Source organism: Lepidochelys kempii, chromosome 1 (assembly GCF_965140285.1).
Source record: "Lepidochelys kempii isolate rLepKem1 chromosome 1, rLepKem1.hap1, whole genome shotgun sequence".
NCBI classification, from domain to species: Eukaryota; Metazoa; Chordata; order Testudines; family Cheloniidae; genus Lepidochelys; species Lepidochelys kempii.
Genome location: NC_136380.1, coordinates 300,237,547 through 300,259,140, shown reverse-complemented (window position 1 = coordinate 300,259,140; position 21,594 = coordinate 300,237,547). Strand labels below are relative to the sequence as shown.

The window sequence follows — 21,594 nt, the reverse complement described above, 5'->3', positions numbered from 1 at the left end:
TTTTCTTATGTCTGGGATTCCCACACTGTGGGGTGTGGCCTAACAAAGTCCCAGGTGGCCTGCCAGGGGCAGAGTTGAGGGTGATGGGGGGGCATTGCACCCCCAAACTGTATATGTTGACAGGGTAGTGCTGTCTCCCGCCCAGGGCCAGAGGAGCCCAAAGCCCCTGGCAGGTGGAAGAGGGTGAAGCGGAGTTGTCAGGTGGTGAGCAAGAAGGAACTGGTGCCAAAAGGTGGTGGCTCCCAAGGTGACCAGAGGAAGCTAGGGGGTTCGAGTCTATTCCCATTCCAAGCCTCCGCACACTACAATTCACAGCTGTCGGGCCCCCTGGAGTATCAGCCCCACACCCACAGAGATTGGGGGTTTGGTGGGGAGTGATTGGGACAATCAAGGTAACACACAGATCCAGCCTGAGCACCTGCCTCTGCCCAGCATTGGTGGTCCCCCAGCCCTTCCCTCGGTCCCAGACAAGGGGTGCCTGTGAGGCACACCAAGGTGCTAGGTTAGTGAATGGGGCAGGGCTGCAAGGTGACCAGCTCAAGGCACTGAGCAGGCTGCTGAAGTGGAGGGTGTCTGCAGGAACTGGCCCCTTCACCCTCTTGCTGGCTCTGGTCCCCACTGAAGTGATAGGTCCTAGGGAGAGTGCACAGCCTTTCTCCCTGATGGACATGTGTTAATAGTGGGCAGCTGCACAGGAAGGCCTTGTAAGCCCTCTTAGATGTCCTCACTTGAGTTGAAGCCACAGTATAGGTCTTATCCCCTTTTTTCAGAACTCCCTGCAACCTTCTCCTATGTACTTCAGGGGTCAGTTGTAAACAAGCGTTGCTGAAAAAGTTTAATCACCCTTAATCTTTATAATCCTCTTTGTCTATAAAGGTGAAAATGTCCCAGACAGTAGTAGAGCTAGGTACCATACCATGTCCTCCTGCCTCCCCTTGTTCAATTCACTCCCCAATTCAAAAGCATTTAGAAACACATCCATCATTCCCGTCCCTGAAGCAAGGAAATAATTTGGATTCTCTGCTACCCTGTGGGACAAGTACATTGCATCTGGCTTCACCTGCCAGATTAGGGTTTTACTGGCAGTCTCTCTCCAGTGGGAGTTGCAGATGTGCCTCATCTCTCAGGATCAGACCCAGAATACATACACGCACAAGCAGGGCAAGACTCAGAGCCTCTGCCACTGTAGATCAGCATGATTGCATTGACAGCTGTTTTGCACAAGCCAAGGATCTTCATATAAAGATCTCCAGCACCCACACGTACACACACGACTACTTATGTGCAAATGGGTCAGAAAAACTCTTAAGCATACAAGAGAGAAATGAGGAGCAGCAGCACTTCCAAAATACATTCCCCTAACCGCAGAACATCTCAGCCTGGTAATCCACCAACAGCTGGAGACTATAGAGCTAAGAAATAGCCTCTTTTCAATGTATGTGCCCTTCCACACTGCATGATTTTACTGGAAATCCATGCACCATTGCAGTTGGTGGAAGCAACAGTAGCTGCCCCTGAGCTTCCAGAGGAGAAAAGTACAGCACAGGCTGCAGGGTACAGAGCCAGTGGAAACAGATTGCCCAAGGAACTGCATTTCTAGCAGGAAAGGAGCTATAGGAATGTTGTGATAGGGCCAGGAGACATCTTCATTTTTCCCTTCCCTTCCCAAGCAGTGGGATGGGAACAATTTATATAATGAGGGTGCTGAAAGCCATTGAACCAAACTGTAAACCACTTCAACGCTGTGCGTGTAGGAGCACGTAAGGTATATAAAAGGATGGAACCTGAATTCCCTGCAAACTCTTTAAACGGAGTGGTTCCTAGTCATGATCCTTTTACTCTAGCGAGAGTACCACGCATATACAAGGGAAGCATACCAAGGGAACTCTGAAGTGAAAAGATCACGGATTTCCCCAACCACTATCCCATAATTTTTTTCTAGGAGAGGAGTATGTCGCCCAATTAAACACACCCATACCATATAAACCATTTCAATCTGACTTTCAGCAAGCACTTTATTTAAAAAAAAAAAAATGCATGCATGAAACTAATATGTTCCCATAGACAATGTAATACCATCCTAAATGTTTACAGTACCTTCATCTCTGTTAGCTATTGTTTTAAAAGTAAAAACTGAAATGAAATTTGAATTTGTGAATAAAGTACTAGCTTTTCACATGAGCTCAAAATGGCAGAGCTTTAAATTTTAAGTGTTCACTTTAAAAAAGATACAAAAATGTAGTTTTCACACTCACATAACACAAATGAATAGATAGATTTTCCATAAGAGACAGAAACCAAGCATAAAAGCTTCAGCCCAAAATGAGAACTGGAGAAACTTCTGAGTAACTAAAGTCAGGGGTTTGTAAGGTTATATCAGGACTTCAGTTACAGAGCATGCCACAAAGCAGATGCTATAATTAAATAGGAAAAGAACGTGCAAGAGCTCTGAATAAGCGATCAGCATGTTTCACAAGCTTCTATTCTGAAAGGCATTGACCTAACAGCAGCCTGGTTGAGGAAGGAGTATGTGCAGGCCTGCCTTAATTGGTTCAGTAAAAAGTCTGAACAATTTACACATGTAAGTCAAATGTAAAGTCCCAGTGGCCACTTCAATACAAATCAGTCCCCCCTTTCCAATATTCTACCAGTGCTTCCCCAATCCATTAGTTCTCTTCCCTATCAATTCTCTTCCATTCCCAATCATCTATGCCCACTCCACCTGTCTGTTAATCCTCTTTTGGGGTTTTTCTTCCCCAAGATCCCAAGTAGGTGACAGACGTTGTTTTGAGAAGTCCTGTAATTATGGGATGTTTGAAGACTTAGACATGCTTCTTAGGACAAGCAGATATGATTTAGTGAATGTGGAATTGAGTAAGCTAAACTAGGCTGTTTTTTTAAAGTGGTATCTACTTGGTGTTAGCAACATCTGTTTTGGTTGATTGTTTCACAAATTGATTTTTGAGAGCTGAGAAAAGTGGACATACTCTAGTTGACCTCAGCAGTTTAGAGTGTCCTCAGAAACTGGAGTCTTAAACCTGGGAGGGAAAGGACCTCTGACCTTCAGCTAAAGGAATCCTGGGAAACAGTACTATAGTTGCTTGCAGTTGGCTACTAAACACTTAAAACAACAACAAAAACCCACCCTAAGAAGGGTAATGAGCTGCCTGTTTCAAGTGTACCACATGCAATTAATCAGGATAGTTTTGGCTTGTTTTATTCTGAGGTAGGTGGAGAATTTTGGGTAAAGGCCTCTCCTTAGCGAGAGGGCTGGGTCAACAGCCAAAAGGAAGAGCTCAGGCCCTGCTAGAGAGAGAAGGAATTTAATGGAAGCTTGGTTCTGGTAGGGAACTTCAAGCCCATGAAAATCAACAGAACCAGAACTTCTTAGAGTGTGATTTCAACATTATTAGTCTTTCCACTAAAAACAAAACAAAACAAAAACAAAAACCACACATCATCTCCCACACCTTCCCATCTCCCTTACTAAGATGCCTCTTACCTAGATGAGTTTTAGCAGTCTACACCAGTAATGAGCATTCAGCAATATACAACCTGAATATATTATGCTGGCATGCACTTTTTATGCCAACATTTAATGTGTACAATTTTTCTCCAAGGGAAAAGGAGGCTTTTCCCAAACAGTACGAAGATGTTTGTAATCTTGATGCCGTGGGACAAAATAGTTTACAAGAATGCATTTCAAGTTGTAAATAGTTGTTTACTTACATACCCATGTTGTATGAACGACAGTTGCTATTTTTGCTTACATGTATCCATAGGATTAATATCCATATAGAGTATGTTATGGAAAAGTGCAGAAATTTACATTAAAGTACACAACAGAATTAAAATCTACTTGCACAAAAAATAAAAGCACATTTCTCTCCACCATAAGAATATTGCACATTCTGATAAGGTTTCACAAATTACTGGCTTTTTATAAAGACAGAATATGAGGTATTAGTCAATTTATAAATAAAGTAGACAAAGGATGAAAGAGAAAAACACAAAAATCCTTTCTAGGCTTCTAGGTGAGTGAAATTTAACAAAAGACAATATTGACAGCCATGGGAAGGTTAGCACGATGAGTGAGGATGTAGCGGCGGAATATTAAATGAGAGCTGAAGGGCAAAGTCTCTTCCTTATAATAAAATTAGTCTAGGGCTTTTTAAAAAGATGAAGCTTATTTAGGACACAGCAACTTACAGAACCCTACACTCAATTTGCTCACTCAATCAACGTGAAAGGTAAGTTTTCACATAAAGTAAGTGAAATGTAATTCTAAACATTAGTTTAAAGTTACAACTGGCAATTCTCAATTGTGGGTGGCAGCCATTTTACTGAAAAGATGCAGTTTGATACAGTGACTACATGGAAGTCCAGTCAGTCCTATATTAATACTCGAAGAAAATCTTCAAGGACTGATGTAGAGATCTATTAGGGTGACATTTGGATATGGAGGGTTTTTCTTCCACTTTATAGTGGCTTATGGACTTCATTGCTGGCTGTATAGCAAATGACAACTTTAGTATGCCACCACCACTACGGCAGACTCAATTGCCAAATGTAACTAAACAAATACCACAAGAAGTTTGACTTTCAATTTTGCTGTTTATTCACTTGGAGAAGAGAGTTTACTTTTCAAGTTGTGAAGCTGGGACAATAATTCTTTTATATGAAGAAATCTGTGATGGAGTTTGCAGATCTATTTACTACAAAAATGTACTTGTTTAACCTACAAGTCACATCAGGCATAGGGATCTAATTTTACTTAGTTTAAGTTCACTATAACATCATGAGGAGAATTTAAAAAGCAATAATTTGAGGATAAAATAAACTTTCACTACCCCATTTTCCAGGGGACATAACTAAATAGTAAGTATGTACTACAATAATACAGGTTCTCATATTTAGTTTTTAGATAGATAATGTCCTGGATCCTACAAAGACTTACACATGTACACAACTTTACACACACAAGTAGTCCCGCTGGAGTCAGACAACTCACATATGCACAGCTATGTTCATGCTAAAGTCTTTACAGGCTTGTGGCCAATGAAAGGACATTTGGAGATACAAACAAACTTCTAAACTCCAGGCAATGGTTCCTTACACTGTTTTAAAGATGTTCTACATTCACATTTCTAGAACTGATCATGCAAGTTAAAATGCAGATGAATTGAATTTTCACTGCTGTATTGTGTGTGAATTATACATAGTTCCCACAACGTAGTCTACAGCAGCTGAATACTGCAAGTTAAGTCTATAAGGATTTTTTTTTAAAAGAAAAAAGAGGAAGTTGTAAGTTTAACACTTCACAATAATTAGTTTAACTCATGTGGCTATACATGCATCAGTAAGTCAAACATCCTACCAGGGGTGTAGACAAAAGTCATATTAAGGTAAGAATATTTAATTAAAAAATAAAACAAAAACAAAAACAAAAAAACACCCACACCCTCCTATGTTAAAAAATTGAAATATATTTCAATTTGGTAAACATTTCTTATTTTATATGGGAAATATTTCCCCCATACACAGCCTTTTCTAGACAGATGAGGCACTCATCTCCCACTTTGCTGCATGTTTTAGCTGCAAGAATTAGTTTAATTAGAATTTCTTTACCGCAATGTTACATACTTTAATAGTTTATGAGACAGTTCAGAGAAGAGTTTTTGTTCCATATTAGCACTAAACAAGAAAATCATCAAGGTGAGGAAACGGGAAGAGAAATATGGAAGAAAAAGGAAATATTATTGTCCAGAACAGTCTGTGTATGTAGTAACCATGTTTCCTCGGCGCTGAGTGACAGTCCTACAATGCTTGCTAGATCCATGGAATCTGCTATCAGTTTGTACTGTGTGCTGGTGTGCATTGTCAAAGCCACTGAAAGAAAACATTTTTTCCATATCTTCAAACACATCATCAAACAGTCCACCTCCAAAGGAGAAATCTTGGAAAGAACGTCTTTGCCTGCTGTGAGCCTCCCGATGACCCCGGAAGTGATTTTCAAAATGCTTCTTTGACCGTGAGTTTTGGTTTTGACCAAACAAGTCAAAATCTTTGAACAAGTCATCAAAGTTGAAATTAAATGACTGTTGGAATGGGCTTCCATTATTTCCTTGTCCTCCACCATGGCCAAATTGGTCATATTCTTTTCGTTTATTCTCATCCGATAATGTTTCATATGCTGTAGAAGTATTGAAATGAGAAATTAGGTCAGAATTTCACATATAGTCAGATTTAAATCTTCCTGTCAAAATCATTCGCCTTTCTTTTTTTAAGCAGCAAGCACATCAGTGATGACAAGAACAGGTGAAAGTGATACTTTCAATATTCACATAATGAAGTTAAGCCACAATTTCGCTAAACATTCATGTAATTCTAAAATAACCACGCAAGTGTTCTCATGCAGTAAGTCAAGACAAAATGTATCCTGTAATTTTATCCTTATAGACTATATTCTATTTAAATAAATTAGTATTTTAACCACCAGGCACTAAAGAACAGCAGTTAAATATTTTCTTTCAAATGGCAGTGAAATGGGGGGAGGGAGGGAAGGAGATGTAAAAAGACTTGGCAAGCCAAGCTTTCCCCTCCCTTTAAACTGTTCAACGCATTCCTATCACAGGAACTCTGTCATCCTGTGATGGTTTTCAGATAAAAACTTTCCATTTGATAATTATTAAAGCAGTAGGAACAAGCTATGTTGCAGAGGTACTGCAGCACACATCTCTAAACCAAACTGTGCTTAATGCAGAACAGTAGGGAAACAAGGTTGGTTTACAAACAAAAGAGTGGTGCTCCACATGAACAAGTTAATGATACATGCAATACACAAATCTAGGTTTATTAGACTAGGAAATGAAGTTTCTACCTGATCTTTGGCCCAGGACCATAGCTTGTAAAAATGTATGGGTCTGTCAGCATTTCTACTTCACAAGAGAACAATGGACTTCAACATGTGTGCCTTGCCCAGTTAGGACAATTTCAACTATATTTCTGTTCCTCTATTTGTTAATTTTTTTTAAAGGGCTTTCAAATACTCTACACAAAGAAAGTTCTAACTCTGCTGTTAGAGAGAAGTGTGACTTGGGCCATTACAATGCACTCTTTTGTCATGACAATGTTCAATAAAGAATCAAAAGCAGCACTTACAGAACATGAAAAGAGGAACTACTGATAGCTTCACAGACACAGCTAAGAAGAGTGGAGTTGCAATTACATTTTATGGTATCATAAGGTTACATTTATGACACTGGAAAGGGGGTTTTAAGTATCAGTTATTATTTTGCTCCTTGCCACTCATTTCAATTTTAATACAATTAGCCACTAGTAAATGCATCATGAAAGATCCACTTGAAGACTAAATGTTAAAGTGTTTGTTTCTATCTGAAGTTATTACAGACAGCCACCACTGAAATCATGTCACAATTCAACTGAGGGGGGAATCAAGATAGTAATCAGACATAATATTTTAAGACTAGACACTTCTAGCTACCAGCAGCAGAAATAACATTTCTAGTTCTGGTAGACAAAGATACTGTCACAGGTGCCTTTGACCAGGAGCACTTTTGTGGCCCTATTCTAGAACTGACTAGATATAGCAGGCTGTGTGTCATAAACTGGTGTAATTTTTAACCCAACAGAAAAGTTAAAAGAGTACAGACAGACATTTCAAGCCCAGACTTAAACAATCCATAGCCCTCTTTAATACTACCACATAATTTATATTACCTTCTGCAATTTCTCTGAACTTTGCTTCTGCACTAGGACTCTTATTTTTGTCTGGGTGGTACTTCATGGCCAGTTTGTGAAATGCCTTCTTGATCTGGCGGTCAGATGCATTTTTTGGAACTCCTAAAATGTCATAGTAACTTTCTCTAGCCAATATTAATTCGGTTATCATTAAAATGCAGACAGCAAATGTGAAGACAGACTGTGTGGTAGCCATTTCTGAAGTGCCTAGAAAAGATAGAAAAAGACTTGAATACAAATGGTCACGATTTTTTTCTCTGAAGTAGGGCAGTAACTTAAGACAATTCAATTGCATCTTTGCTAACTAAAACAGGCAAGTCTATAATGTTTAAAAGTAGGAACCATGCAACAATTAGAGATGGAACCATGTTTAATTTCACTTTTGCTCAAGAAGCTCCCTTTTGCAGAATTTTCAGTACCCAGTATGATGGGTTTAGGGATTTGAATTATCTCCACACCACGCTGTCACCTGCAACAGAAATGCCCATAGTTTCTTCTTTTATTCATATTTACACTTGCCTCATCTCCCCCCACCCCAGCACCTGCAGTCCTGGTCCAAACATTTAGTATTCACTAACTAGCCATTTTCATTGCAAGGCCCAGTATTTGCTTTCTGTATTTTGTCCAACAGCTACATATACCATTTTTAGGAATACTTGTCTGTCACCAGATAGCAAGCAGCAGCATTTGAAAGAAAGTGAAAAGAGCTGTGAACATGGAGCTACCCAAAGAGGTTGAGAAGGAACTGGCAAGAACCATTGCCTCTATTGAGCAGAAGGCCCAAGAAAGACATTCTCGTCACACACACTGGGCTGCTACAGGGCCTAGTGCTGATCTTCAAGAAAGAGAAAAGTCTGAATCCCAACCCCCACTCCTAATTTCAAAGGGCCAGTTAAATGGCCTAAGAGACTACTGTGGTGGAGCAAGAGACCACTGGCCACAGAGTCCCATTACAAAGTGCAAATTTGTCCTTTCTCGGTGAAGAAAAACATGGGATGGGCTTGCAGTTAAATGCAGTTTTGATAACTAAAAAGTCTACAATATTCTTGATATAGAGGACTTATAATCAGTATCATTGGGAGTTAGATGTGTAAGCCCCCCATATACCAATAAGAAAAGGAGTACTTGTGGCACCTTAGAGACTAACCAATTTATTTAAGCATAAGCTTTCGTGAGCTACTGTGTACAGTATAAAAACATCTTCACTGTATTTTCCACTTTATGCATCCGATGAAGTGAACTGTAGCTCACGAAAGCTTATGCTCAAATAAACTGGTTCATCTATAAGGTGCCACAAGTACTCCTTTTCTTTTTGCGAATACAGACTAACACGGTTGTTACTCTGAAACCTGCCATATACCAATAGTTAACTGAGCACTTGAAATTCACTCTGGGTTGAAGCTTTCTGTAAGATCCAAAACAGTTTTAGAACATAAGATCAAAGTGCACTGGGGAACTTTCAGCATGTGGCATTTGTGAAGATTAAAATAGTTGATTTATCAGATAGTCGAGAATTGTACAATCTATCAGAGATACAGATAAAAAGTTTGGAGTTAAAAAACAAGCTAGTGCCAGGTTAAGGAAATGATGACCAGTAAATCTGTACACAGTACACATCGTCAGTCATTTAAAAAGAAAAGCTTAATGTTAAACAGACAGTACCAATTACAAAACAGGCACATGCTATATTCAATTAGTCAGCATACTAGGAATCCTTTCAAGAAGAAGCCTAACTATCTAGAACTTGATTGTCCCTTGGAATAAGGAGAAGCTTCCAAGATATGTAGTGAGGACATAGAGTGCCCGAAGATAGAGTTGGACTTCATCCAGCCAGCAGAATGCCAGGGGATTGCACTAAGCATACTCAGAAAAAATAATATATCATCTCAGTGCAGGATTAGGTGAGGGAGTGGACACACTATTTCCCTGGGCATCACTGACTGTAACTCAGCCAGGGAAAATGTTGAATCGGAGCATGGGTCCAATACATTTCTTGCCTTGATGACAGCTCCATTCTACTTCCCCTGAATAAGTCAGAATGCTGAGCTGTAGCTCACGAAAGCTCATGCTCAAATAAATTGGTTAGTCTCTAAGGTGCCACAAGTCCTCCTTTTCTTTTTGCGAATACAGACTAACACGGCTGTTACTCTGAAACCTGTATGGCTTTGATGGCCGTGATTGTTTTTGGAGAATACGGGCCCATAAAACATTTGCTATACACAAATTTTGTTTTGTGGATTTCCTTGATTACAAAAGATTTTAAGAAGAGCATATATCCATAAAAAGAAATTCATGGCTAAAGATCAAACCCAATATTTAGCTGTAACATGACAGGACTTGATTTGTAGGCCCATTTGTATTTAAATAAATAGAGGGCTTCCTTTTGGTTCTGAACTTAAAATCAGACCTATACAGTTTATATCTTTATATCAGTTTATATGAAATCGTTTATATCTTTTCAGTGACTACTAATACTGAAAGTATATTCAATACTATTTGTATGCTCTGACATCCTACCACCCAATCCTTTGGAGACTAGATATATATATATATATATCTAATGCCCTCCTAAACATTTGCTTGGCTGGTAGTATGCCAAGTGTCAGTGTTCTAAGGGCTAGTCTCAAAATGGAACTGTATTTTGATCAGTGTATTTAGCTACGAAGTGTACAATTCATTCTGGCACCTCTCTTCCTCAATACTAAATATATTAGTACAAGTACAGCAAGATTTCTAGACCCTCTTCTTTTTTACATCTAGTCTCTTCCCTTGTTCATACTGAATACTATGAATCTGTACATGTTTTCCCACACTTTCAGTGTTTCCTGCCTGTTCACCCTTCACAGGTATGGACCTGTGGATTTTCATCTCAATTCCATAAAATCAGGAACGCTTTTCTTGAGCATGACAAACATCCACCTCAGTTAACTCCAATTAGTCACTACAGTTCATAACCTTGATTTCATCTTGAACCCCAAACTCCATACCCTGTCTATACATATCTGCCTATGACCATTGGCACTACATTGCTCAGGTAAACCCTTTTATTCCACTTATGCTGAAACATTTGCCCAATCATTTAACACCTTGATCACTAAAATGCCTTCTTCCTCAGACTTCCAAAAATCAGCTTTCCCAAAACCAGCAAGTGTACAACACTGCTGCACTTCTCCCATAAGTAGCCAGAAATCAGAAGTGCATCTGGCCTCTCTCTAAACACCTCCATGGGCTTCCTCTTCATTCTAGTATCCTTTTCAAAACTGACCTCCTTATTTATAAGATTGCCCTATTCTCTCATAGATAGAGTCTATGCACCCCTGCTCATTCTAACATCTGACTTTATCCACTCCCACTAGTGAAGGGCAGTTTGGCCAGAAATGACTCCTGCACCTCCCAAAAACTGCTGCAAACTACCCCCCCCCCCATTCCTGCCTTCAAATCTTTTCAATCCACCTAAGCTTCTCAACTTCTATGACTTGTATACTGACATTATTACCACATGCACGCATTCCAATTATTTTAAACTACTCTTTCCTGCAAAACAGTTTTATACTACATATTGTCTATTGGCTTGTATAGAAGTTGTAAAGCATTTTAATTTTTATATGAAAAAATAACACTGAAGTTGTGCCATATTTTAAAAGAAACCCCAGTTCAGATTAAACTGGTTGTTCTTCAGAATGTTTTAGACAAAGTTCCCGAAAACACTATTTCTAACAATATAAACCTTATGCAATGTTCAGCTTGTTTCAACATCCCCATGGTATCAGACTTAAGAGCAATGTTGAAAATGGCTAATGTTTAAAAGTACTTTAATTGACAAAAGGCTATCACAAAACACTAGCAAGGCCTGTATATTAGATTAGCTCTAACTATTAATAGCTGACAGTGTATTTTCTTTACTACAATATGAATTTACTAACCTGGCATTATGTAAAATAGATGCATTTTTTTGGCAGCATAAAAAGCTTTATTTAAATCCAACTTAGTATCAGTACCTTTATTATAACAATTATTTAAAAAAAAACCCCACTTGTCACCATTTATTCTGCATATCTTTCTTTTATTTCAGTTCGGAATCTGAAAGACAGATAAGTTTCACTTTCCTTTCCTCATGTGCTCGTTATCAAAATGCTGTCATATCTGGATGAAAACGTTACATGGGAGCATTCAGAGCTTTAAACTGTTTTAAGTATTTCTGGGTTTTTAAGTGTGTTAGAAAAAAATATAGTCAAGTTAATTAAAAAAATCCTTATTAGGCTTTAGCTATCAGACACAATTCCTTAAAAACAGTCTTGTGATTTTGAAAGAGAATCAGTGAGAGAACCTGACCTCAATGCTAGGGGGAACCTGTGAAGTCCACTGCAGTTTGTATGGGGTCATTTAGTTGCTGACCCCCCCAAACCTCACCCATAACGTCCATGTAAATAAAATTATGGGGTTTACTATTATTCTGGAGAATTTATCATGGAGACAAGTGACTGAAGTCTGGGAGGGGAGGCTATTGCCTCTCCTCCCCCCCCCCCCCCAGCCCACCTTTCTCACAGCCCTCCTAGCCAAATTAAACCTCATTACACTGACTGGACGCGACCCTGTTTAAAAAAAAAAAAGTTTTACATAAACCCAGTGTCCAAATGCCAAGGCAGCAGCGCAGCACCACACAAGCACAGATGCCCCCACACCGAGGGGAGCTCAGCACTTCACACACCCTCCTCCCGGGGGAAGAGGAGAGAAGAGAATAAAAAGCAGGGCCCGAGAACCTGAGAAACATCAGAGTGACCTGAAACAAAAACATCCCACCCCAAAGAGCAGAGAAATCCCGACACCTTCCCGCCCCAACGCAAAAGCCGGGGCGCTGTCGCCGCCTCACGACTGCGCTCACCTCCCGCCCCGCGCGCGCGCGCTCCTCTCCTCCTGCTCTGAGCGGACGAACACGGCGGCCGCAACCGTAGATCGAATCCTACACGAAGCGCTACACTATTGGCTGCCCTGTCTCACGTGACACCGCCGCGTTAGTGCACGTGGAAGGGTGTTGTGAACCCTGAAGAGTCACGTTACTTCCGGCTGATGAGCCGATGGGGGGGGGGTCAGAGCCCTGGGGAAGCGGAAGTGGGGCGGCGGTCGGGGCGAGCGTCCAGGGGCTGCCGCTGTCTCGGCGATCCCCGCGCCCCGCTGCCTGCGTGTATGGTTCCCCCTCGGGCTGGGTCCTCCAGCGCCCGCTATGCCCCGATACTGCGCCGCGTCCTGCTGCAAGAACCGGGGAGGCCAGAGCGCCAGGGACCAGCGCAAGCTGAGCTTCTACCCGTGAGTGCCGGCCGGCCCGGCGGTCCCGCGGCGGGAGGGGACGCTCCGCTGGAGCCCAGGGCCCTCCCATCCTGAGGCAGCAGCGCCAGGGCGCGCTCGCACCCCCTCGGTGCTGGGCCCGTCGCCCTGGGAGCGGGGCCTCTCCCTTGCCTGCCTCGCCGGGCGCCCTCGCTCAGCCCGCTCCTCGCCCTCCCTCGGGCCCAGGCCGCACCAAGCGTTCGCTGGGGTGTCTCTGTAGCGGGGCGCAGGACCTGCTGTCCATGGGCTCTAGGCCCTGTGCTTCAACCTCCTCATAGCCCCGCTGGGCGGGGGGCTGCTCTGGGAGCTGCAGTGCGCCCCTACCCGCTCCGGTTCCCCAACTCCCTTTCCTCAGCCCCGCTCTGCTCGTTGCCCAGGCCAGCTCGGGGCTTGCTGCGCCTCTGCACAGAGGTTCTACCCGGTCAGTGTTTAGCTAGGGACGGAGTAAAACATTGAACGAACACTAAAGCGTTATTAAAAGCTGCTGGGGGGGGGGTAGAAGGGGGTTCGGGGAGTGGGTCTGTGTCAGGGTGAGCCCAAGGAGGCTGGAGATCTGGTTGCCCCCTGGGATTAGGGTATGCTGTGGACTCTGTAAAAAGGCTCCAGGCTAGCTGGGTCTTCAGCAGGTGCCAGGAGGCTCTGATGAATTTTGCCACCAGTCTCCACCCCACTACTGACATCTACAGTACTTTTCACATCCCCCGGACACCCTGTGACCATTTATACCTTAACATCAAACCTCAAGGTTGTGGTTTGAGTGTGACAGTGATTGGATATGTGTATTATAGTTGGCTACATGTCAAAACTAAAGAGATATTTAAGGAGCTGAGAATCCTAACCTTTTTGGCGTCTTGTCGTGTCTTTTTGGTGAGAGATGTGAACTGAGGTTGCGCTGAATGATAATGTTACTGTACGTGGAAATGCTTGACTTTTTTTTAGTGCCATTGATATTTTTCACTGCCATTGATAAGACTGATTTTGATCTATGAACTTGATCTATGAAGGTTGATCTATGAACTTCCAGATGTGATAGGCAGGAAACTGACTCACTAGACAAGTTTCATGGCTTTGCTTACATTGTTTCTGTTTAGCCCTCCCCTACATTCTGTTTCCCCTGGGGTTTGTCTGTCACTTTGCATAACAGTATTTTAAAAACAAATTTTAAAAAAATCCTGCCACTGTTGGTGCTCTCTTTTCCTTTTCACTTAATTTGGATGATAAAAATTACTCTAGTCAGGTTCCTTTTATTAGCTTTTAGTCTTTCACTCTCTAGATCTCATGGACTAATCAGTGTTACTGTTTGGGTTCACATCACTGCAAAAGAACGTTTGGGAAGAGGGAGACAGAAACACTATTATTATTATATTTTATACAATTATTTTTTAACCTAAACTAGTAGAGTGGCTTTTTGAATTAAAAAACCCCCCAAATTTAGGAATGTGCACAACTAGATTAAGAGAAATATAATTAAAACAAAATTAAAGTAATAGGTGGAATCCAATAATTTGAGAATTGCTTGCTTATTTGTTAAAACAAAATAAGGACCACATCCTCCTACTTTTCTACTGAAGCAAGTATTCCCAGGGCCTTCACTGGAAACTGTTTTTTGAACAAGGGTTCCCAGATCAGCCCATATTAGATGTTTTTGGGGCAAGGATGTCACCTTTGATGTCAGTGGGAGTTTTGCCGTTGAGTTCAGTGGAGCCAAGATTTCCCCACACATGATTATCTAGATGTAAGTTTCATGGTTACCAGAATTAGCACTTATAAGCACTATATAAAAACTTAGGATAGATTCTTGTGTAAGGGAAGATTTAGGAGTGAGATGAAGAGATTTTATTTGAAAAAAGTATAAAACTAATTTTGTGCAAATCTTTTAAACCAGGTTTCCACTTCATGATAAAGAGAGACTTGAGAAATGGTTGCGGAATATGAAACGTGACACGTGGACTCCCAGTAAGCACCAACTCCTGTGCAGTGACCATTTTACCCCTGACTCTCTTGATGTGCGATGGGGAATTCGATATTTGAAACATACTGCAATACCAACTATTTTCTCTTTGCCTGATAATCAGGTAATGTGTCACTTTATTATTTAATACAGCGCTGTGTTGGCTGGATATTAGTATAGTATAATTTTCAAAACCATACATACAAAGTAATACTTGGAATTTTTTTCTTTTGAACATCTAATAATTTCATACTTTTGATTGAGACCCAATCTTGGAAGTGTTGCTGTTAGGTAATTTCTGTCCAAATACTAATGTTTCTTTTACAGCTGCTATTTTGTTTCAAATAGCTAATTTTGTCAGGGCCACCTTATTAACAATAAATGTATTCATATGGTATAAAAACATTAGCTTTTTAAAATGTTTTCAGTTTCAGCATGTGTATGTCTTTTCTTTCTTGACTCTCCTCTTTCTAATATAAAATTCACTAAAGGATCAGGAGTCCAGGCTCAAATTATAAAAATATTGCTATTTTTCATGCTGTGTATTTTCATTGGCATATCCCTGCAAAGCAGTTACTGCTTTATACAGTATAATATACCATAATGGGTTATCATCTGCTTCTTCATAAGTTTTTTAGAACTTCAGTATACTTTGTTATACCAATAAAATAAAAACCAGCAGGATCTTATTAAAGGGAATAAGACAAAATGCCACATTTATTGTGAATACAGAAAGAATCATAGTAAGCAGTTAGTTATAGCTATAACATTCCATTCAATTTCATATTGATTCACACACACACACACACACACACACAAAATGCCACATTTATTGTGAATACAGAAAGAATCATAGTAAGCAGTTAGTTATAGCTATAACATTCCATTCAATTTCATATTGATACACACACACACACACACACGTTCTGCAAGGCTATTATCATAGTTACCAGACTTAGAGTTGCTCGTGCCAAGCCACTGGCCAGGTGGCCTGGACATGAGGATGGAGCAGGGCCTTGTCAGATGCACATCTGATGCTCCTGGAAGTTGGTTTGCAGAATCAGACCCCAAAGTTCTCACTTTCTAGAGTCTATTTTTATAGGAATTTATTCCTATGCCAGTCTATGGGAATTGTGTCATCATGCTGTTGCTGAATCAGTCAGCAGATGGCACATTCCTGATGGCTCCGTGCTGTCAGAAGTTATCTTGTTCTTCAGTTCTCCCATCCTTGAGACTGTGGGGTGGATTCCAGTCTGCCCTCCTGGGGTCCTCTGGTTGTTTCCACTTGACGCCTTCTTCGGCCTATGGACACTGAATTCTTAGGATGGCACCTCCCTGATCATTCAGTTATTATCCACAGCAAGCATCCATCCACATACATCCGCTATCTCTATTTTAATCACGATTGTCAACAAAGCGAGATGAATACAACAAAAGGGCGGGGAGTCTCTGTGTGCTGTTGTTACAAAGTATCGCTTTGAGTCTCTCTCTTTGTGAGTAGTTGTTGTTACAAAGTATTGCTCTGAGAACAGACTCTGTCTTAGGATGTACTAACACAATTAGCAGCTTGCAAGTTTTACACAGAGAGGGAGAGAAACAGTAAAAATAAGAGACCAAAAACCAAGAGACCTCTTAATAATACCCTGGAATTTAAACTATGGGGAATCAAACTCATTTGTGATTTTAATACAGAACGTCTTTAATATGATCCAACAAAACAACTTCATATACTCTTTCAGAAGTATAATACTCAAATCTTGTTTAGTTAAAATTTTCCAACACGAGTTGCTTTCTCAGGTATTCCTTTTACACAGAAGTATAAAAAATGGTTACATCCTGTAAATGGTAATGGACACAGAATCGTTTTACACTTTGTATGAATAACAACTGGGATCTGCTTTTAAACTATCCAGAGTAAAATTTGTAAGGACTATCAGCCTTCTTTCATCTGATCCCCATGTTGTGTCATGAAGACATTTCCCATTCAACTGGTCAGGTAAAGACCCAGTGCTTCACATATATCGTAGTATTGTTTTTAATATAAATGTTTTGAAGGAGACTACAGGGGTTTACTACTATTTCTCTGAAGCATCCAGTAGAGAGAAGTGTTAGAGGCAGGGTACAAAGATGGATATTTAGTTTCCATCGTAGCTTAATTTATAAAACTGAAATTTGTGTCTATCTAGCTACTTTGATATTGAAAAAGAAAACATTTAACACAGACTTTTGAGATTTAAAATATAATAAATGAATTCCAGAAATAAGTGTGGGTTTCCTTGAATTGCAGGTGAACTTAATATAAACAGGTTTTCAATCTCTAGGATGAAAACTATGAGTTGCTTAAAAATATGGAAAGAAAATCCAGCAGTTCATGACACAGTAATAGTAATTTTTTGGGATGATCTAAAAATCTTTATGGAATTAAATTATTATTTTCTGTATTACCATAGCTGCTAGAAGCCTTACTCATAGGGCAGAACCCCATTATGCTGGGCACAGTACAACACAAAACAAAAAGATGGTTCTTGCCTCAAATAATTATTGCTTAAATATTAGTTTGTTGCTAACTATAGGGAGAGAAAGGTAGTGATTTGCATTTAGCAGAAGCATAACCTTCCTTTTTTACGTCTGTGTTCATAGTCTAATCACAATCTTTACAGAGGAGATGTTACGTAGATAATTGATCTATAAAGCTGTACGAATACTTTGAGGTTATGCTGCCAATATTTTAACAACAGTTTCCCTGTAGCTTCTTCCCAGTCAGCAATACATGAAACATTCCCTGGATGAAACTGTGTTTTGGGAATCCCCAAAACGAGGAGGAGGAAAGCATCAATTTTATATTCCTCTCTTGTCACTGGCAAAAAAAAAAAATTCCACCTCTATTCAAGGCACTATAGCTCTTAATATTGCATGCTTCCTCCTCCTCCTCACCAGCACCTCGTGGAGGCTCATTTCACTGCCTGTATGTGGCAGCTGTTCCGGACACTTACATGACCCCACTTACTGTAGAATCTGAAGGCCAGATCCATAAAGATGCTTAGGCACGTATGTCCTGACTCCCAGACTTTGTTTTTTTTTTTATAGGAGTATCTCACTGGGGTATAGTGTGCATCTCTCATGAACTCCTAGAGATGCAAGGTGATTCTTTAGGACACTTCCCAAACTCAAGTGACCTTTTTACATGAAAAATATATGTGAATGGGAAAATAATTAAGATCCTATGCTGCAGAAATGGAGCCTAGGTGATTGCTCATTTCAACACTAGTGATCATTTTACATTGGCTTGTGTTTGTTTTTAAAGCTATCGTGGAAAAGACAAGGGTTAGGGGGTTTTTTAATGAAAGCCTAGATTCTCCTTCATAGGGTCCAATGCCTAGTTCTACTAACAGGTGTTCTGGCTGAGAGGAAGGCCAGTGTGGCACTAGAACTCTTGAGATGTGTGTTTAGCCTAAGGAAAACATGTATATATGAAGGATATCTCTGCTCCTGTATGGATGCCCACTGCTCAATCAGTCAGCTAGTGATGGGCCTTCATTCCATGCTTTGGAGATTGTGTTTTGAGTTTTTATTCCTTAAACCATAGTACAGCTCCCTTGCTCACATGCTTGAGGTACTGCAGCTACATATTGAGGCTCAGTCTTATGTCTCGGTACAAAACAAATGGGGATTCCTCAAAGCTCTACTTGTGAGTGCTCTACCCTGATGGGATTTTTGTTTTTTGGGTTTTTTTCCCTCCCTCTCTCTGTCCAGCCTAGCTGTGCTTCTGGTAGAACCTTAGGTTAGAATTTCAAGAGAATCTGGGTGTTTTCTCAGTTTTCTCATCTCTGAACAGATGAAGCAGGGCTCAGCAATCAATCAAAGAAGCCCTGTTTCAGCTTCTGGTAGATCAGAGGAAGGGAGCTACCCTGTATTCTTAAATCTCTGAGCATTAGGTACCCACTTTAGAGATGATAGCACTGCAGGTAGGGAAACTACTTTTGCTATTTCCATAACTTTTTCAATCCTTTAAATTTTGAAGTGTGTTACAAAACTAAATTGGAATGCAATGGAACCCATGTCACTCTGCTGAACTCCTACTTAATTCTTATCTATGAAGGACATGGAAAACACTGAACAGGTTGATCAGTCAACAGTATGGGTGGTCTGGAATAGGCATATCTTTATGAATGTACACTTTAGAATGACTTGTCTTTTTTCACCACACACCATTTTTACATCCTGTCCCCACATTCTTATTAATACTTGCCTGTCTTATTTTTATATTTAGTGAGCAAAGTTAAAGTTGCTTACAGGTTTTTGTTTTTTTTTATTCTTAGTCTACTGGCCTAACATGACTACAACTTCTACAGCTTACCCTCTTCAAAATCAAACCTATTGAAAAAATATACCACACAACATTAGTATATTTTTATATTAATGACCAACATATCAAAAAGCTTATGTAGATTTTAATCCTTAACATGGGGGAGAGGTGATTTGTGTAGATGGGGAGAAGAGAGAGTAGCCAGGGAAGCGCAAGCCTTGATGATGATGACAAAAACAGAAGCAGTATCCATGTAAGATCTTTCCCCTTGTTAACTTACCATGAGTCATAAAAGAAATGTCTCCATCCTTATGAAGTGTTCAAACTTTCAACACCATGCTTGCTTGTATATTTAAAATTAAACCTGTGTAGATGTGCATGCTTACCACATATGCATGATTGCACACATACATCCATATAACCCACTTCAGTTACTTATGCACTGAAGATCTAGGTTTCTTTTCTACCATTGTACTAAATTTCTGTAAAAGTAAAGTCGCTTGGCGGTTGTCTGAAAGAACCATCAGTCCACTGAATTACATTAGGTGGAAAAAACAGGATTTTCTGCTTTGCTGCTTCAGTAATGCAAAAGCAGCATACTCAATCATTAATTTGTATCGAATAACATGTTTGGGGATAGAATAGGAGAAGCTAACCAGTTTGTCAGAGAAAGGCAACTTGTTGTTTCTATTGTATGTGTCATCAATTTACATGAAGAATTCTAAAACAATTTCAGGTTTATAAAAGTATTTTACATAGAGTTTTTTAGACCAATACTTGAGAGTGCCTCTGGTGGTATACAGAGTTTAAGGAAAACATTCTATTGGAGATAAATATATGGATTGTTGGCAAATTACTTGTTTAATCTTTGAGCAATATTTTAAAAAATTGTGATTATCCAAAAAATAGTTACTCAATAGCACATTACAGAATGAGGAAACTTTTGTGCATTATATGTAGTTATAGTTAAAAGGTGTCATTTCTCCTCCAGGAAAAAGACCCTTCTCAGCACAAGCCACAAGAGATAAAAACAGAGGATGGGGAGGACATCCATGTGTGTGCAGAGTCAGATAATGTATCTGCATCGTTTGAACCTTGTTCGCCAAAGAAAAGTGTCACAATTGCAGAAAGGCTAGATGAAAACACTGAAGCAATTTGCTTATCAACCCTGAGCAAACCTCCACAAAAGAAAGTGCAGTTTCAGAATACAGAAAACTTACAAGCGGGCACCATAATTCTTAGTTCATCTGAGCGGCATATTCAACAAACACCTGTTTTAATGGCAGAAGCTGTCCAGAACATAGAAGCAAGTAATGTTCCTACATCGGTAGAGAATCTTTTAAGTTGTACAGCCACGGTTCTGCAAGTTACAGACCCTGAATTCCTGGATTCATCTTTGAAATTTAAAAATGCGGGTGGGCCAGTTATTGACCATCTAGCTGAGAATGCTAACTCACATATTGCAGTCTGCTCTGTGGAAGTACAGCCAAGTGAAAACGCAGTTTTTCTCAGTACAATCACACGAACTATCGAACAGTTTAATGGAAATAACGAATCTGTCATTGCTATCATTGTACCTGCTGAGTGTTCTAAAGAGTCTTCGATGGTAAGTAGTTCTTTCATGCCTCTTAAACAGGAGTTCATAGACATGGAAGAAATAGAAATTCAAAAATCTGCATATATAAACAATAATGGTGAAACTGAAGTATTACAAACTGAGCATTCGTATTGCAGACAAGACATAGACAGGGATCATCTCTGGCAAAAAATTGCAAAGCTGCATTCTAAGATAACACTCCTTGAAAAACAGGAAAGAAAAACTTTAGGTAGGCTCAAATCCTTGGAAGCTCTTATTGGACAACTAAAACAGGAAAACCTGCTTTCTGAAGAAAAGCTCAAGATTGTAGAAAATTGTTTCACAACATTTGAAGTGACTATGATTCAATAAAATCTTTAAAATGGGTGTTCTAACATGGCTTTTTTTTAGTCTCTTTGATTATCCTTGTATATAAATGATACATCTTTTTTCCATGATGCCATATTAATGATAACACAAAAATGCTATATAACAGGTGTTCTTGAAAAAGTTATGTCATCCATTCTGCTGAAGCCCAGTGATAGACTATTGCCCACAAACATGAATCATAAATGAGCAGAATAAAAGGAACATCTAAAATAAAATATAAAGTCGTGAAATAAAAATGGGAGGAACTTTCTCAGATTCAAGCTTCTCTAGAATTTATAAGCCTTACAG

The 21,594-nt window shown here is 39.9% G+C and overlaps 2 protein-coding genes across 3 annotated transcripts; one reads left to right on the top strand and one right to left on the bottom strand.

Annotated features, from left to right (window-relative positions):
- Window positions 1–3,700: 3,700 nt before the first annotated feature.
- DNAJB9 (DnaJ heat shock protein family (Hsp40) member B9) lies at window positions 3,701–12,762 on the bottom strand. The gene is made up of 3 exons (XM_073328079.2): window positions 12,644–12,762; window positions 7,741–7,968; window positions 3,701–6,193 (listed from the first exon to the last, which is right to left on the bottom strand). Exons 2-3 carry the CDS (start codon window positions 7,955–7,957, stop codon window positions 5,757–5,759), a joined length of 654 nt encoding a protein of 217 aa, XP_073184180.1. The 5' UTR covers window positions 7,958–7,968; window positions 12,644–12,762; the 3' UTR covers window positions 3,701–5,756.
- An 82-nt stretch (window positions 12,763–12,844) lies between these two features.
- THAP5 (THAP domain containing 5) lies at window positions 12,845–21,311 on the top strand. 2 transcript variants are annotated; one of them, XM_073328076.2, is made up of 3 exons: window positions 12,845–13,065; window positions 14,969–15,158; window positions 20,332–21,311. In XM_073328076.2, the coding sequence occupies exons 1-3, from the start codon at window positions 12,983–12,985 to the stop codon at window positions 21,286–21,288; spliced, it is 1,230 nt and encodes a 409-aa protein (XP_073184177.1). In that variant the 5' UTR covers window positions 12,845–12,982; the 3' UTR covers window positions 21,289–21,311. The 2 variants fall into 2 exon arrangements, with proteins under 2 accessions (XP_073184177.1, XP_073184178.1); XM_073328077.1 differs by lacking the exon at window positions 12,845–13,065 and adding an exon at window positions 13,125–13,504.
- The last annotated feature ends 283 nt before the right edge of the window (window positions 21,312–21,594 follow it).

Coding starts and splice junctions, on each gene's coding strand:
- DNAJB9 (XM_073328079.2), bottom strand. CDS start 7,957: ATGGCTACCACACAGTCTGTCTTCACATTTGCTGTCTGCATTTTAATG. Junction 6,194..7,740: donor GTTCAGAGAAATTGCAGAAG/GTAATATAAATT, acceptor ATACTTCTACAG/CATATGAAACATTATCGGAT.
- THAP5 (XM_073328076.2), top strand. CDS start 12,983: ATGCCCCGATACTGCGCCGCGTCCTGCTGCAAGAACCGGGGAGGCCAG. Junction 13,066..14,968: donor CGCAAGCTGAGCTTCTACCC/GTGAGTGCCGGC, acceptor CTTTTAAACCAG/GTTTCCACTTCATGATAAAG. Junction 15,159..20,331: donor TCTCTTTGCCTGATAATCAG/GTAATGTGTCAC, acceptor TTTCTCCTCCAG/GAAAAAGACCCTTCTCAGCA.